Consider the following 16260-nt stretch of genomic DNA (forward strand, 5'->3'; position numbering starts at 1 on the left):
TTAGGAGGTGTGAGTCCTTTAAATATACTTTGCATATCCTATTAGTATATCCCCCAGGTGTGCTCCTTTTTGTGCACGTCTCAACACATGTTATTTCAAGGTGGGGTTGAGGGGATACCTATAACACTTGGGACTCTAATAAAATCGGTAAGTATTTCTCTCTCAAAAGCCATATTTCAGGGTCTGGAATTAAATGTTGTAAAATTAATTTAAAATGTGTGGGCAGATTTGTATGGCATCCGCATGAATTGAAAATAATGGTGGCATTTTTAACTGGCCAATAAGCCTACGAATTTCGATCTGCGAATTGAACTTTGTTAAAGAATCCGCAGATAATTTGCTGCTTGAACTTTGACTAGTTTACCCATCTCTATCCAAAACCCTCTACAGGAATCTTAAATAAGAATAAAAATCCACATGGATCACCCAACACTGAACATAAGACCCTGACTCCAACCATATTGGGTTTAATGGAGAATTTGTGGTTTCATTCTCTGAACCACAGGGTGTGGGATAGAAATTAGGAGATAGTTATTGGCTCAGTAGTATGGTTATGCTGGAAAAGTTGTCGGGCAAGGTGTACAAAGTGGTTCTTATCTGTCCATTTCTGTGTTTCAATGTTGTATACAATGACCACACTGTTAGAAGATACATTACACAAATGAAAAATAAATAGGAAGTCTAAAAACAGAATGTGATATGGTGAAATAATCCCATGTTACCTCATTTTGTGGCTTTTATATTCCTGCTCTCTCCTCCTGTTCAGGTCATCCAGTTTTGCGGCTTCCACTGCTGAAGTGAAGTTCACTGCATAGGGATTACCAATAAGTTCTGTCCTAAAAGGAAAGTTCAGGGTCGGTTCCACCTCACACTTGCAACTGTTCTTGGGAAGCAGCCTGCAAAACAAGCCATTTGCACATCGGTAAGATATTTGCACACCGGCACACTCTATTTAATAAGAAACGGGTGATTTGCGTCACTTTTCTTGACCGTTTTTCTGCATTGGTTTCACCGTCACCTCACACATGGCTTCTCCATTTTGGCTTTATTTTTGTTAAATAAATCATGACACGATGTAATATGTCATGTGTTGTTGTTCATCTGAGGTTGTATTTACCTCCTTTTTAGAACTGCTAAGGCACAGATGATTGTTATTATGTCCTGATATGTAAAACCATGGAATTCAAAGAGGGTGTACTGTCTTTATCACAGGACTATATGTGGGAAGATTCTGTAAGAAGAAGCCGCATAGACAGCGAAACAGCTGTAGGGCAAGCGAGTTTCACACAGGGTCCGTTTATTATCAGGGGAGATAGTTTTCAGCGTTCCTGTAGGACGCAATCTCCCTCTGATATGTGCAATCCCTAGGAGAATTTACAGGGATCATTTAACATAACAGGAGGCATACTAGCAGGTTTACCAGCAACTGCATACTGTATATAAGAAAGATCTCACAGCTCTGAATCTGATTTACAGGCGGCTTAGGCTGAGTTTATACTGTGTGCGATGGTGTTTGCGCGTGCACAAACGCACCACATACAAATTGCAGGATCCCGTAATAGTGCGCACGCACACCATGGAGCGCGATGACGTGACTGCGTTTTGAAAAGACAAAAAAAGTATTTTCAAGCGACGACCGGGTCACGTGAGTGGTTCAGCCAATCACGGCAAACCTTCTCTGTGATGTCATAGCCATGCCACCGGCACACACCCACATCGCCTGGAATACTATGTGCAGAGATCGCTTGAGCATCGGGCGCGCGCCACGCCATGCACGCGCTCAAGCACACAGTATAATCTCAGCTTTAGGCAAGCATCCAATAGCGCTATCAGTGGAGAGACTAGCAGCTCAAAGGGTTTTTGAGATCTCACAGCTGACTCTATAAGCATTTATTTCTCTGTAAGGCTGTGGCCCCGCTGCCTGCGCTGCACGTGCGCCCAAGAGGCTGATGGCGCATACAGCCGAATTCCCTGGTCTGCAGAGAGCTGCTGGGGGAAAGACAGGGGGGGAGTGATGGGGGCGCGGCCGTGACGTCACCCAACAGGTTCGCCCTCATTGGCTGAACCGCTGGGGGGCGTGGCCTAGCGCTCCCTCGCGACTCCTGATCTCAATTTTCTTGAGAGCAGGAGTTTCTGTTGGCACAGTGCGTCGGCCCCCCCTCGCAGCGTGCCCGGCCCCATTGTGGGGCGGCTCTTGTCCCTGACGCGTCCGCCACATCGGGCGCTGCAGTAGCCAGCGGGGACCTGGCCTTATGCTAGCAACGGTGGGACAAAGTTGCCATATGGCAACCTGTTTTCAAGACAGCCATCACAGGTGACCCAACATACAGTCACACCGGTTGCACAATTATGCCTCATGTAGAACTTTAAACAAGCAGACAGACAGGTATACTGCACCAGAGCTATAATTAAACACACTCTCCCCCCCCCCTGCAACTCACATCACTCCCCCCCTGCAACTCACATCACTCTCCCCCCCCTGCAACTCACACCTCTCCCCCCCCCCCCCTGCAACTCACACCACTCTCCCCCCTCACATGGAAAACAGAGTCGGGCCCCACAGCCCATTTCAGCAGCCCCCCACAGCCCATTTCAGCAGCCCCCCACAGCCCATATCAGCAGCCCCCCACAGCCCATATCAGCAGCCCCCCAGTTCATTTCAGTAGCCCCCCATATCAGCAGTCCCCCAGCCCATTTCAGCAGCCCCCCCAGCCCATTCCATTTAAGCAGCCCCCCCATGTCAGCAGCCCCCCCCCATGTCAGCAGCCCCCCCAGCCCATTCCATGTCAGCAGCCCCCCATCCCCCTCCCATGTCAGCAACCCATCACCCCCTCCCATGTCAGCAGCCCCCTACCCCCCTCCCATGTCAGCAGACCCCCTCCCATGTCAGCAGCCCCCCCACCCATGTCAGCAGCCCCCCACCCATATCAGCAGCCTCCCACCCATGTCAGCAGCCCCCCACCCCCATCCCATGTCAGCAGCCCCCCTCCCATGTCAGCAGCCCCCCACCCGTGTCAGCAGCCCCCCACCCATGTCAGCAGCCCCCCACCCGTGTCAGCAGCCCCCCTCCCATGTCAGCAGCCCCCCACCCCCCTCCCATGTCAGCAGCCCCCCTCCCCCCTCAGCAGCCTCCCTCCCATGTCAGCAGCCACCCACCCCCCTCCCATGTCAGCAGCCCCCCACCCATGTCAGCAGCCTCCCTCCCATGTCAGCAGCCACCCACCCCCCTCCCATGTCAGCAGCCCCCCCATCCATGTCAGCAGCCCCCCTCCCATGTCAGCAGCCCCCCACCCATGTCAGCAGCCCCCCAGCCCATTCCATTCCAGCAGCCCCCCGCATGAATGAATAAATGAACTACCCCCCACCCACCCATGCTTACCTGGTGATGGTGATGGTGGTGGCGGCGGAAGGGAAGCGTGAGGGAAGTGTGAGGGATGCGCGCTCTAGCAGCAGACCCGGAAGTTCCGGGTCGCGCTACACTGCTAGAGCGCGTCCCCGTGCTGGAGGAGGGAGGTTAGGGGAGAGCGCGCACAGACACTACTGGAGCGGAGCGCGTCCTTCTTTCCCTACCAGGGAAGGGGGGTGAAGAAGGGGGGGTTGAAGGGGGTCCGTCGCGGCGCACTGGGTGCCCCGGCGGGCCGCATGCAGCTTGCGGGCCGTATGTTGTGCAGCCCTGGTCTACCGGATATGTAAACTACTGACTTCTAGGTGTGAATGTAGACTAAACTGTTAATATACACTTAAGGGATTTTTACAGTAGTGCTCCCAAGGATGGTTTTTCTTCCTCTCATACTGTATATCTGATACAGATTACGTAAGCTCTGACACTGCATCAATATGTCATAACTTTTTTCAACCTCATCTACAGTACTTTGTAACTATGGACATCGCCCTACGATCCTGGACTACCCTGTATCGGAGCTTGGTGAATCCGGCACTATGTTTTCAGATAGGCAGGTTTCTTTTCTTTGCCTAATGTAATGTTACAAACAGGGTTAATACCCTCCTCCTGGCTATCCTCAATGTTCATTAAGAACAAGTTTTGAAATGAAAGGTTGTTGATTGAAAAAGAGAATGGAACTGGGCGCTTCTATTGAGATGTAACACAACTGTGCCAAATGACCAAATAGTGATTACACCCAAAATGTAGTGAATTCCTTATAATATAAATACCTCAACTATATGAATGTGAACAATAAAAAAAACTTCACCACAAGTGAATTCCTTATATAAACAGTGCAGTGATATAAAGTGAGATACAAAGAAAATATAAATAGTAGCTCTACACACTTATGTTGGACTGCCCAATGGTCCCAAAAGTCGTATGTCGTCTTCCAGGTAAGGGGAGCGCTGATGAATCTCGTGATGGACCATGTGAAAATGAAAAACAGAAATGCAAATAATAGTGTAGCTTGTTATAAAGTGTTGTTAAATCCAACAATAAATGTGTTGGTCTCACTCACAGAGTTCTTCTAATAAAGATAAGCATATCAGAGATCCATCACTCTCTGATGGGAGCCCTTGTGTAAACCCTCAGGGGGGGATATCTTGAGGTGGTTTTCTATAAGTGGTTTTCTATAAGGTGGATCCTTATGTGTGTCTCCCAAGGAATAAAAAGAGAGTGCGGTTGCAATAGTGTAATAAAGTTAGGGTATATTGCACATTCTTACATATATAAATAATGCACTCACATGTTACAATAAAGATATGTTCGTGGGAGAGAACCGCAGATCACTGGATATTATGGCCGGTCAGATTGCTGCCTTGTCCGCTTCTGCGTGTGTCACACATACGTCACGTCCTGTGACGGCTCTGCTGAGGGCGGAAGCAGCTTCTCTGGCTATTCGGCTCCAACAATCTGCGAGCACCTTCCAGCAGAGAAACACATAAGGATCCACCTTATACAGTAGAAAACCACCTATAGAAAACCACCACTGAGGGTTTTCACAAGGGCTCCCATCAGAGAGACATTGATATCTGATATGCTTATCTTTATTAGAAGAAATCTGTGAGTGAGACCAACACATTTATTTTTGGATTTAACAACACTTTATTACAAGCTACACTATTATTTGCATTTCTGTTGATTGAAAACCCTGATTTGGCTGAAACAATGAGTGCTCAATTTTCTGTATCCTGCATCTACTGGTTGAAATCTGAAAGCTTCAGCTACTCAGATCATTGGATGACATACATACATTTCTATTGGTAAACTGTATAGTACATATATAAGGAGATCCCATAACACTATTTTAGACAGATTGACAATACAGGCAGTCCTCGGTTATACGACACAATGCGTTACTCAAAATGGCGTTGGATAGCGAAACGTTGTAATGCGAAACACGTTTTCCCATAGGAACACTGTTTAAATGAAAGGTTCCGTTCCTGAAGGTATTTTTAATGCTAAAATACACAAAATATTTTACGCAGGCAATAAGATTCGCAGCACACACATAAATTATATAGTGCATATACTGTATTATATATATATAATATTACATAATATATAATATAATATAAAAATATAATATATTATATAGTATAATATAGTATAATATATATATATTATATACACATAAACAACTTTGCAAAGTGTCGTAAGAGCATTGGATAAGCCGTTTTGGCATTGTTAAAATGAACATAGGTATGCATTGCATAGCGTTGGATAAGCCATTGGTTGTAAAGCGAAGCGTTGTAAAACGAGGACTGCCTGTACATCCTTGACCGAAGGAAGTACTGTACTGAAGAGCACCCATTTTCACATGCAAGGAGCATCTGTGTCTCGAGTAAAGAAACTGACACATGGCATTGATTGAAAATGGAAATGCATTTTTTTTAGATATAGTTGTATTTACAGTACGTACTCGATTACTTCCTCTTTCCACTTGAATGAAACGTGAGCAAGTTTCTCAGATGGCTGTAATACATAGGCGTCCAGCTGGTCCAATGGGGATCCCCTATTCCAGACATCCACCGTTTTGTTAGGCTTGGTCAAGATATGAAAGAAGAAGAGGCACACAGGCACCGAAGCCACCAGAGCAATGCACAGGAGCTTTCTGATGAGACGCATTCTGCAGAGGAAAACATAGAAAGGTTGTTAATATGTAGAGTGCCAGGGGCTTTGTAAGGATTACCATGTCATTCTATTGGGGTGAAATTCACACAATCAATAAAATAAATAAGCAGCATAACTGAGAGCTATTGAGTCTCCAGCTACGTAGACACAGTAGGAAACCCGGATGCATACAATTATTGGTGACCAAAGTATCAAATAAATATAGCTGTTGGCAAACATTTCGCAGAGCTATGCGTGTCCTTTGTTATCCTGTTTCTCAATGTACTGCATACTGACACAATTGTGGTTGCTAAACAGATAGAATATGGTTATCTGCAGGTCAGGATACCAAGCTTATCCTGAAAACATGACATCATTTTTCAAAACTGCCACATAAATAAATTAATTACAGAAAACAAATATACTTGATAACCTTTTTCTAAAAGTAAGTTTTGAATACCCCCTCATCCCCTCATCACATGTGAACTGACTCAATTGATTCCTACTCTAGTTACATTTTTAACGCAATGGAATGCAATTTGGATATATATTTAACAGTATGAAAGGAGTATTGTGGTTATGGCCTTTCAAGGTAAAATAATATACTATGCTATTGTTTGTGCCTCTGTGTTATTTTACATACATAAGTCATATGCAATTAGATCACATGCACAAATCTCACTGGCATCTCAGCACCCATTGAAATGGATAAGGACACAAGTGGAACTATTAACATTGTGGGAAGAATGTTGTTATACAAGCAATTATAGGCTAAAGCAGTAAAATTCAGGGCATTATTGAAAACCCTGCTCTCTGATTGGTTAAAATTCCGGGCATTATCTACAGTAATGCCCGGAATTTCAGCAGCTTGCAAAATGCAGTTTTCAATCTGTTTATTTTTAACCAATCAGCATTAAGAACAACTGAGACAGGACAGGGGATTGGTTTGAATTAAGTAAAAGCTCTGAGACATGACAGGGGATTGGTCAAAAAGTATCAGCCACGGTTTGACTTCTCCCCCCCCCCCCCCCTCCCGAGCTGACAGAGATTTTCTGAGCAACTCTTCCAGCCAGGGCATTATTGGCCAGTAATGCCCTGTTCTTCAGGGATTATTACTTAAATATAATCAGATGGAAAGATGAGGTTAACGTAGCAATCCCGTTTATTTTGCCTATTTTCCTTTAAAAATGTTGAACTGTCGGGTGTGGGGTCTTTCAGATCTGAACCCCGCTATTATTAGCTAGGGGTCTCCCAGTCTTTGAGATTTGTACAATTTTACTTGCTGATGTTCGTCCTTGTTATTTTATTTTTTTATTATTATTATTATTATTTAATGTGCAAGTGTTTATGGTTTTCCCCTTGGTTATTTTTAATGTGTTTCTACTTGTTTCCCTATATCTGTTAATAGTAAAAACTTTCTATTTTGAGTGTAGATTGTGTGGATTTTTGTTGTTGCTTTTTTCTGTTTTCTATCACAGATTGGTCTGTCTGCTTCCCAAAAGCAGCATACGAGTCTAGGGAACGCCTCACTAGCCAATCATTGAATTGGTTCTCCCCACTTCTCCACACCCTTCCACCACTGGAATGTTTGCATTTTATATAGCAGTTACCTTGTATGCGCCTTGAATACTGTAGTCTAATTACTTGTGTATTTATATCAATTATTTATTTAGCAATTATATACACATCCACTTTTTTAAAGGTAATATTTCCCTTAATTTGACTCACTTTTGGTCATTTAGCGCACTTCACATTATTTGTTCTAAACAACATCGTTTATGCCGCCTCAGATTTAGGACATTGAAGGGAGAAAAAGCGAGACACTGACATGCATCTCATTATAATCTGTGAGTCCTCCCTAACTGCTCCTATTGACACTCACCAAATCCCAAGCTAATGCAAAAATTGGAGCAAAAACCTTGATCCATTGACTCTCAGAGGCACAATTCAAAAATAACACTATTTTGCTCCAAAATTGCAGTAACTTTTTTCTCATGCACCCGCCTTTAATTTGTAAATAGGATTAGTTATTTTAGCCTTGTTAGTGAAGACAGTTCATACAACTAAGAATATACTTTATATATACACTATATATCTATTTTTAGATTACCGTAATTTGGTAGGTCAAGCGGAAATCTTACATTATAACTTTTTTTTCCCCACCAATGCATCACAAAGCGGTACTAGTTTTTATCTTACAACATGTTCTTATGAATAAGGCTAAGGCCACGGTAACGCCGCTGTAACGCGCGCCCGCGAGATTGGCAGCGCGTTCAGCCGATTCCCCGGTCTGCAGCTCACTGCAGGCAGAGAGACCGGATGGGGGGGGGGCGCGACCATGACGTCACCCGGCAGGTTCGCCCTCATTGGCTGAACCGCCGGGGGGCGTGCCTAATCGCTCGACGCGAGTCCTGCTCTCAATTCTATTGAGAGCAGGAGCAACTCTCGCCCGAGCGCTGCGGCCCCCCCTCGCAGCGGGCCCGGCGCCATTGAGGGGAGGGCTCTCGTCCGTGCAGCGTCCACCACAGCGGACGCTGTAGTAGGCAGCGGGGGCAAGGCCTAAAACAGTTGAGGTAAAAGAGTCCCCTCTCTACCATTCATGGATATTTTGACCCCAATTCGATGTTTAATAGAAGAATCTTGTGAAACTTAAAAGAAGCAAATTGCTTCTTCAAGAGACAACTTACAGGGACAAAGGTACATGTATTGGAGGATATAGAGTTCTCAGAATGGCCCTATGCTGATAAGATGGCAAATTTATGTAACGGTTATTCCCCTCCCCCCCCCCCAATCGCAGATAGGGACCATGTGGGGAAATCTACATATGTTACAGTGTGGTGCAATACCTGTTAAGCTCACAGGAGGCCTGAACCTCCGCCACTGGGAGCCTGGGGTGTAACCTGGAACGTATGCTCACAGCGCCTCCACCTGTGCAGGGATTCCAGGTGTATAGAATGACCCGACACAGGACCCACAAATAGGAAACACATACAATGGAGTATATATATGTAACTGTTTACTATATGGGCAAAACAATAACATCACATCAATAATCATATATAGCAACACAGCTACCCTCTGCCACTAGCTGGCAGCTATAACCTTGCCCCTAACTGGGCTATACCCTTATACCTATACCCAAGTGTCCCAATAGTCCAGCAACCCACCCACTAGGCGTGATCAGCGCCTGTAAGGAAACCGGTATGTAGGGTACAGTTGGTGCACTTGTAGAAATACCTGCCCGGGCTCCTGCGCCCGGGTACAGCAACAACAGGAAAGGACCCGTCCGTGTCCAACGCTGAATCCGCAGCAATGGCGTCCTCTCCCAATCCAGATGATATCACCCCACAGATAGTCTCTATCTTGAGTGATGCAGGTCTGATCCCAGACACACTTGTCACACTGCTCCCTCCTTGTCAGAGCACACCGCAGCGTCTGTCTCACTGACTAAACTACTGCTAAAAGGGTAAAGACCCTACCTTAGGGCCTTCCCTACACAGCAGCTACACATATACTGGTGAGTTGGGCCTAGCTGGGGCCTGGGGGTAACCTGGCCAAGTGTAAGAAGCCACTTGCTCCTTACACACTTCCTCCCTTCTCCCAGCACCAACTAAATCTTCCTGGCTGCACACAACATTGTATCCACATGCAGCATGAGAATCTGTAAGCCTCAGTGGCTGTCTGACTGCATGTGACAGAGATCATAGGGCAGTCCCCAGAGGCTGCTGGGAGTTGTAGTCTGTTATGGCCCTCTTTAACATTAGGGCCGCGTGCGCTATGTCTGCCGCACCTGTGCAACCCTGTAATGGCCGCCACTGCTCTCTTCTGCGCCTGCGCGACCTTGGGGGCACCCTGCGCTAAGGAGCGCCATCTCTGCCCCTTCGCGCGCACTATATTGGCCGCCGCGTCGCGTGAGCCTCCGCGCCCGCGCGGACATAACAAAGTTGGCGGCTCCGTGCCTCTGACGCCACCGAGAGACGAGCTCGCCCCCGCAACTGCCTTCTCACTGGTGATGTTAAGGGGAAGAGGAACGGGGAACCGGGGAGCCAAAAGGGACCTGGCTACATTTAGTATGCTATGAACTCTTCTCTAGCACAGGGAAGCTGTCTTTGCAGCATATTAAATAGGCACCAATAAGGGTCTCACTGCCAGTGAAGGGGCATTTAGTTATTTCTTTAAGCACAGATTTTCTCTTACATTACGTTCGATGCTACATGATGTTTCTCTGCTCCATTAATATCCTTATTTTACATATAGGAATGGTTCAATTTAGGACATCAATAAGGGATGCGAACAGCTGCCAAAACAGTATGAATCAAACTGTAACTTGGATCTTTCTCCCTAAATACAGCCTCACACCCTGGAGACATCACAGTAAAGGAGCCCCGGAAAATGAGCCACAGAAAATCACCAAGAGGTATGCAATGCACATGGCTCCCCAGTGCAAGCTCCTCCTTACTCCATGACTAGGGAAACTAATGAAAGCTTCATGCAGTTTATTGCTCTTTGGCTTTCAAATTGAGGTCCCAAGGCAATCAGTGGTCCCCCAAATTCCCATAATTAATTTCAAGCAATTATCATCTGTAGCCTAATGAGATTTTTATCAGTCAGGACAGGAGATCAGTGCTGAAGGAAGATTGGTGATGTTGCTCTTCAGACACTGGCCCAATATTGTAGAACAAAATTGTATTTATTAATAAATTGATTACCTAAGGGCAAAGGGCGGGGAGGGGGGGGCAAAGGGCAGGGAGGGGGGGCAAAGGGCAGGGAGGGGGGGGCAAAGGGCAAGGGTGGGGCAAAGGGCAGGGGGGGGGGCAAAGGGCAGGGTGGGGGGGGGGGCAAAGGGCAGGGAGGGGGGGGCAAAGGGCAGGGAGGGAGGGGGCAAAGGGCAGGGAGGGGGGGGGCAAAGGGCAGGGAGGGGGGGCAAAGGGCAGGGAGGGGGGGCAAAGGGCAGGTAGGGGGGACAAAGGGCAGGGGGAGGGAGGGCAGGGGGGCAAAGGGCTGGGGGAGGGAGGGTAGGGGGGCAATGGGCAGGGGGAGGGAGGGCAGGGGGGCAAAGGACAGGGGGGCAGGGAGGGTAGGGGGGGCAAAGGGCAGGGTGAGTCTTGGACGCGTTAAATAACCCATTCCCCTGCGTTTCCTCACCTTGCACACGGCCGCGCTCCTCTTCCTCAGGGTACGGGCCACCCTCTTCCTCCTCCTCCTCCACCTCGGGCTCCTCAGCGGAGAGGCTGAGACGCTCCGGTGAGGAGGTGCTGTGCCTTTCGCGGGGAGAGGCGGAGACAGCCGGAGGAGCGCCCTGTGTGAGGGGAGAGACGCACAGAGCGTGCTCTGTGTGTGTGGGTGGGGGGGGGGGGGTGAGCGAGAGCGCCGGGTGAGGGAGTGGCCTATGTGTGGTGAGAGCCGTGGGGAGGTGAGAGTCCCCCGCGGTGTCCCGGGCGCTCGCTCCGCTCCCCCGCTGACTGTAGCGGCGCCGGGGGGGGGGGGGTGTGAAAGCGCGGGAAACAGGGAGACACGGGGAGAGGAGGAGGAGCACGCGGGTCACGATGACTTGGATTTCAGGCTGATGTTCGGGGAGGAAGAGGCGGAGCCTCCGGGACCGGCGGGTAAGAGACCGGGAGATGTGCTGCTAACACTGCTGCTAATGTATGTAACACCCCCCCCCCTACCGCCCGTCACTCCGCCTCAGGCCAATGAGAGGTGTGCGGGGGCGGGCGGGCCAAGGGACCAATGAGATTTCCCCTAGGGACACAGGACATCCAGACAGGCATACAGTGCTTTCACTAATATAGTATAAGATAACAACATGATAAGTGCCAACCCTGTCAGAGTGCTCCACTCAGGGGTAAGGCCAGTGGTACTCAAACCATGGTCCCCAACACCCCTGAAACTGGGCACCGCACAGGCGCAGCAACTCAAATGACATAGTCAGCTGACACAATGGAACTTCAGCAACCCAAAGCACAATGAGCCTTGCGCCACTCACCAATAACAGCCACCACTGGGCTTTACCTTACCACAGAGACCTATATGGCAAGGTTAACCAACACTTACCCCCTCCCCACCCCCACACAGCAACCGCAACGGAGGCAACAAGATGTCCCAAATGCCCAACTCAGATTATGAATAAAACAGACATCAGAGTCCTTTACCCCCCCCCCCCCCCCCCCTCACAATTGAACAAGAACAAGGAGCAAAGACACAGTAACATTATATTAATTAAGGAAGGGTGGAAATCACTAATGGCAGGGCGCAGGGTGATTTCCCACCCCTGTGCAAGCTTAATATAACCTCCGCTTGTAACCACCCCCCTCACCAGCGTGTCACCATCATAACGGGGTAAGGTAACCGGCTCCCTGGCATCCTGGACTGCTGAAACCCTCTTCAACCCAGCCACCGCCCAGCGCACTATAAAAACCATAGTAGGATCCCCCAAACCCATTAACCTTATGCAAAAAGAAACCCTGCAAGCTTCCTCTTTACTGACTTACCTGCCAACCCTCTCTGCTAAAGGATTAAAACATAAGTTTTACCTCAGAGACCTCAAGCCCCAACTCTGCTGCCAGGTCGCAGTATTCGCACCAAGCAGCCGCATAGGTTTCCCGTGTACGAGGGGCCAAACAAGATCTATAACTGGATCGCAGCCAGGTCCCATAACTTTGAAGGGCAGAGCAGACCATCTTAGGGGCCAGCTTCCTGGCCTGTATTAGCTGCATGCAAGACAAAGCATCGGCAATTCAATGTGCCACCCTCAGTACATGGAGCTTCCTGAAAGATATGTTCAGTTTCAAACATGACAACACGAAACTACGCAATAGTGCTAAGACAGGAGGGGATCGTGACCCAATGCTGTTTATGGCCTTTTCTACCCCCATATTGTCATTCCAGAACACTATATTACAATTAGCAAAACAATCAGCCCATAGCCCCACGATGATGACCAGAGGGAAAAAAATCAAGAAACTAAGGGTAATTAGTAATTGGCTTTGGCCAACCCTCAGCACACCAGCACATTGAAGTAGTCCCCAAAGCCTATTGATCCGGCCAGGAACGTAAAGAGCCGCAGCTCCCTGCTGGATGTCGGCCTCACATTATAGTACTGCAAAAATTCCAGCCACACAACCAGATCTTTGTGGATGTCGGCCATTACACGGATAAAATGATGAGGTAGCCCCATTAGGGTCTGAAAATGTCACAACGAAGTCTTCTTTTTTATCCTCATTGTTCTTTTTATTGATTTTCTTACATTGCTGGTAAGCATGACAGATTGCAACACATCTTTACAAATTTCCATGTTTAAATTATACTTAAAAGAAAAAATATATATAAGTAAAAAGGCTTAAATCGGATGCTCAAACTTAACTCAAAAATACACCATTTTAAATTAAATTATTACTCACAGAATGTACAAAACATAACTTTAGTCAGACACATATTACAGACGTTAGGTCAGATATACCTTTCTCCTGTCTTGATACCTGTTCAACCTGTTTTTTTCCTCCCTCTGTTTACCTCATCTATGACCTTGTGCAAGAGACTCCAGGATGAGTGTGCGAAAGCCTGATATATTTGGCTTTTGCACTCTGTGGTAGGGAGTCAATAAAGGGTCCCATTTTGTAAAGAAATTCCCCGTTTTTGGTCCTTATTTTTCTCCATTTCCATTTTATCTAAGGTCATTAGCTGAGTGAGATATGTTTTAACCGTGTCCAAGTTTGGAGGGTCATACTTCCCCCATTGCACCATTATAGACTTTATAGCTGCCAGGAGAATTATTTCAGCAATCCTTGGGATTCCTGAGTGCCCATTAACTTCTTCCAACCCCTCCATGTTCCCAAATAAACCCGATAGAGGTTCCTTCACAGTTACCACTTTTGTCATGTCATGTATATTAGAACCTGGTCCCAAAAATCAGATATACATGGCATTCCCAGAGGCAGTGTTTTAGATCTGCTTTAATAAGCAGACATTTCAGGCATTTATTTTGATCTTTTTCTATCTGTTTATATTGGTGTACGGAATAGGGAACACGTCCTCCGCGGCATGACGTCGTGCACCGCTCCCCAGCTGCGTGGCAAGTACTCATCATGCCCACTTATCTCCTGCATCCTATCCTAGCTTCCGCAGAGGCCGCGCCTCCGCTCCACCCCCGTCTCATTGGTTTCCTGTTCCTGTAAATACCCTGCTCTCACTCCCAGTCTTTGCTGAGCATAACCATTGCAGCTTTGTGTTCCCTGCGTTTGCGTGCCCTGCCTCGTGCCTTGTCCTTGTGTTTCCTCGTTGACTTCTTGTGTACCGACCCGGCTTGACTTTGGACCCTCTCTAGAGAAAGACTCCAGCTTGACAATTGGGACCCACTCTGGAATACGACCTTGGCTTGCCCCTGACTACCCGCACATCTCCAACGCCTGACCACGGCTCAACGGACACCGACCTTCCCACTGGCTCCGCCCCCGGACTCCGGCAAGTATATCGACCAACCCGACTTCCCCAACCCAGACCCGGCTACGCTGACTATCCACCCTCTAGGCATGCGTCTGCTGCTGTTGGTGCACAGTCTTGTACTTTCCCACCTCAGTACCAGGGTCCCTGCCTTGTTTGTGGTGAGCGCAAGCGTTACAATTGGATATCAAACGCATATATACTCTATGCAGTAATTTAAATTGCAATGCCCTCCATGTCTCTGATATAATTATTTTCTGGTTCTACCCAATCCTACCAGCAAAGAGTCAATCTCAGTTATTTCTGGAAGTCCTTGTTCCACTTGGCTGCCACTTTTTGCAATTGCTTGCCATGGTCTTTATCTCGGATCCAATCATATAATTCAGTGACTGAATATGTAATATTATTTCAGTCCTAAAGTAGCTATCAAAAATGGCTATCAAAAATGTTGTTTTCTAATATCTCTTTTTATAGTTTTCTAGGCTCTTACATTAATGTATGATCTGCATGTAGGGGAAGTAGTGAGATTGTGGGAATTCATTATTTTTGGGAACTTTAATCCCTGTAAAAACTTATCTTGGGCTACTTCATTCTGCTCACTGGTAGTATACAGATTTTGATCAAAGTTCCTAAACACTGTACATATTTCTTCAGGAGCTGAAGCTTTACGCTTTATGCATCCTAAGTACAGCTAAACCCCGTTATAGCGCGGTCCTTGGGGCCACCCGATCCGACCGCGCTACAAACGGGGTCGCGCTAATTAAATTAAATGAATTCATTAAACAAATTTAAAATGGCCGCCGCGCCCGGGGTTCCGTGTCTACAGAGGGGGGAGAGCTGGGATCGCATCATCTCACTGTGCTGCACTGTGCTACACCTCCCTCCTCCCTCCTCCCTCCTCCCTCCTCCCCAGCAGTCAGAGAGCTGCAGGCAGTGCTTGGAGAGTGAGAGGCTCAGGGCTGCAGCTCCTCTCCATGGCAATTTTACTCACATGTCCACTGATCACCCGCACAGCAGCTTCTCCTGCTCTCACTCGCAAACTTTTCAGGGACGCCGGGGGAGCCTGCCCTGTCTAGGAAGAGAGCTGTGTGTCTGTGTGTCTGTGTGTCTGTGTGTCTGTGTGTCTGTGTGTCTGTGTGTCTGTGTTCCTGATAGCTTCTCCTGCTCTACACCACAGACATTCTATCCTGTGGGGGGGGAGGAGGGGGTAGGGGGAGAGAGTGTGTGTGTGTGTGTGCAGTGTGCAGTGTCCTGTGAATGTGTGTGCAGTGTGCAATGTCCCGTGAATGTGTGTGCAGTGTGCAGTGTCCTGTGAGTGTGTGTGCAGTGTCCTGTGTGTGTCCTGTGAGTGTGTGTGCTGTGCAGTGTCCTGTGAGTGTGTGTGCTGTACAGTGTCCTGTGAGTGTATGTTGCTGTGCAGTGTCCTGTGAGTGTGTGTGCTGTGCAGTGTCCTGTGAGTGTGTGTGCAGTGTGCAGTGTCCTGTGAATGTGTGTGCAGTGTCCTGTGAATGTGTTTGCAGTGTGCAGTGTCCTGAGTGTGTGTGCAGTGTGCAGTGTCCTGTGAGTGTTTGTGCAGTGTCCTGTGAGTGTGTGCAGTGTCCTGTGAGTGTGTGCAGTGTGCAGTGTCCTGTGAGTGTGTGCAGTGTGCAGTGTCCTGTGAGTGTGTGCAGTGTGTGTGTGCAGTCAGTGTGTGCAGTGTCCTGTGAGTGTGCAGTGGTACAGTGAGAGTGTGTGCAGTGAGAGTGTGTGCAGTGAGAGTGTGA

The 16260-nt window shown here is 47.8% G+C and overlaps 1 protein-coding gene across 7 annotated transcripts in view; it reads right to left on the bottom strand.

Moving 5' to 3' along the window:
* The window catches only part of B4GALNT1 (beta-1,4-N-acetyl-galactosaminyltransferase 1), a 278757-nt gene that overhangs the window by 92162 nt on the left and 170335 nt on the right, over window positions 1–16260 (bottom strand). For 3 of the 7 annotated variants that reach the window (XM_075591569.1, XM_075591570.1, XM_075591568.1), the window contains 2 exons: window positions 5868–6074; window positions 723–896 (listed from right to left, as the gene is read on the bottom strand). In XM_075591569.1, the coding sequence (XP_075447684.1) occupies window positions 723–896; window positions 5868–6073 (380 nt within the window). In that variant the 5' untranslated portion in view covers window position 6074. Of the gene's footprint in view, window positions 1–722; window positions 897–4290; window positions 4849–5867; window positions 6075–8904; window positions 8928–9225; window positions 9637–15488; window positions 15626–16260 lie in introns of those variants that run through there. The other 4 variants (XM_075591571.1, XM_075591573.1, XM_075591572.1 and 1 more) reach the window with 4 other exon arrangements.

Source organism: Ascaphus truei, chromosome 3, assembly GCF_040206685.1.
Source record: "Ascaphus truei isolate aAscTru1 chromosome 3, aAscTru1.hap1, whole genome shotgun sequence".
Taxonomy (NCBI): Eukaryota; Metazoa; Chordata; class Amphibia; order Anura; family Ascaphidae; genus Ascaphus; species Ascaphus truei.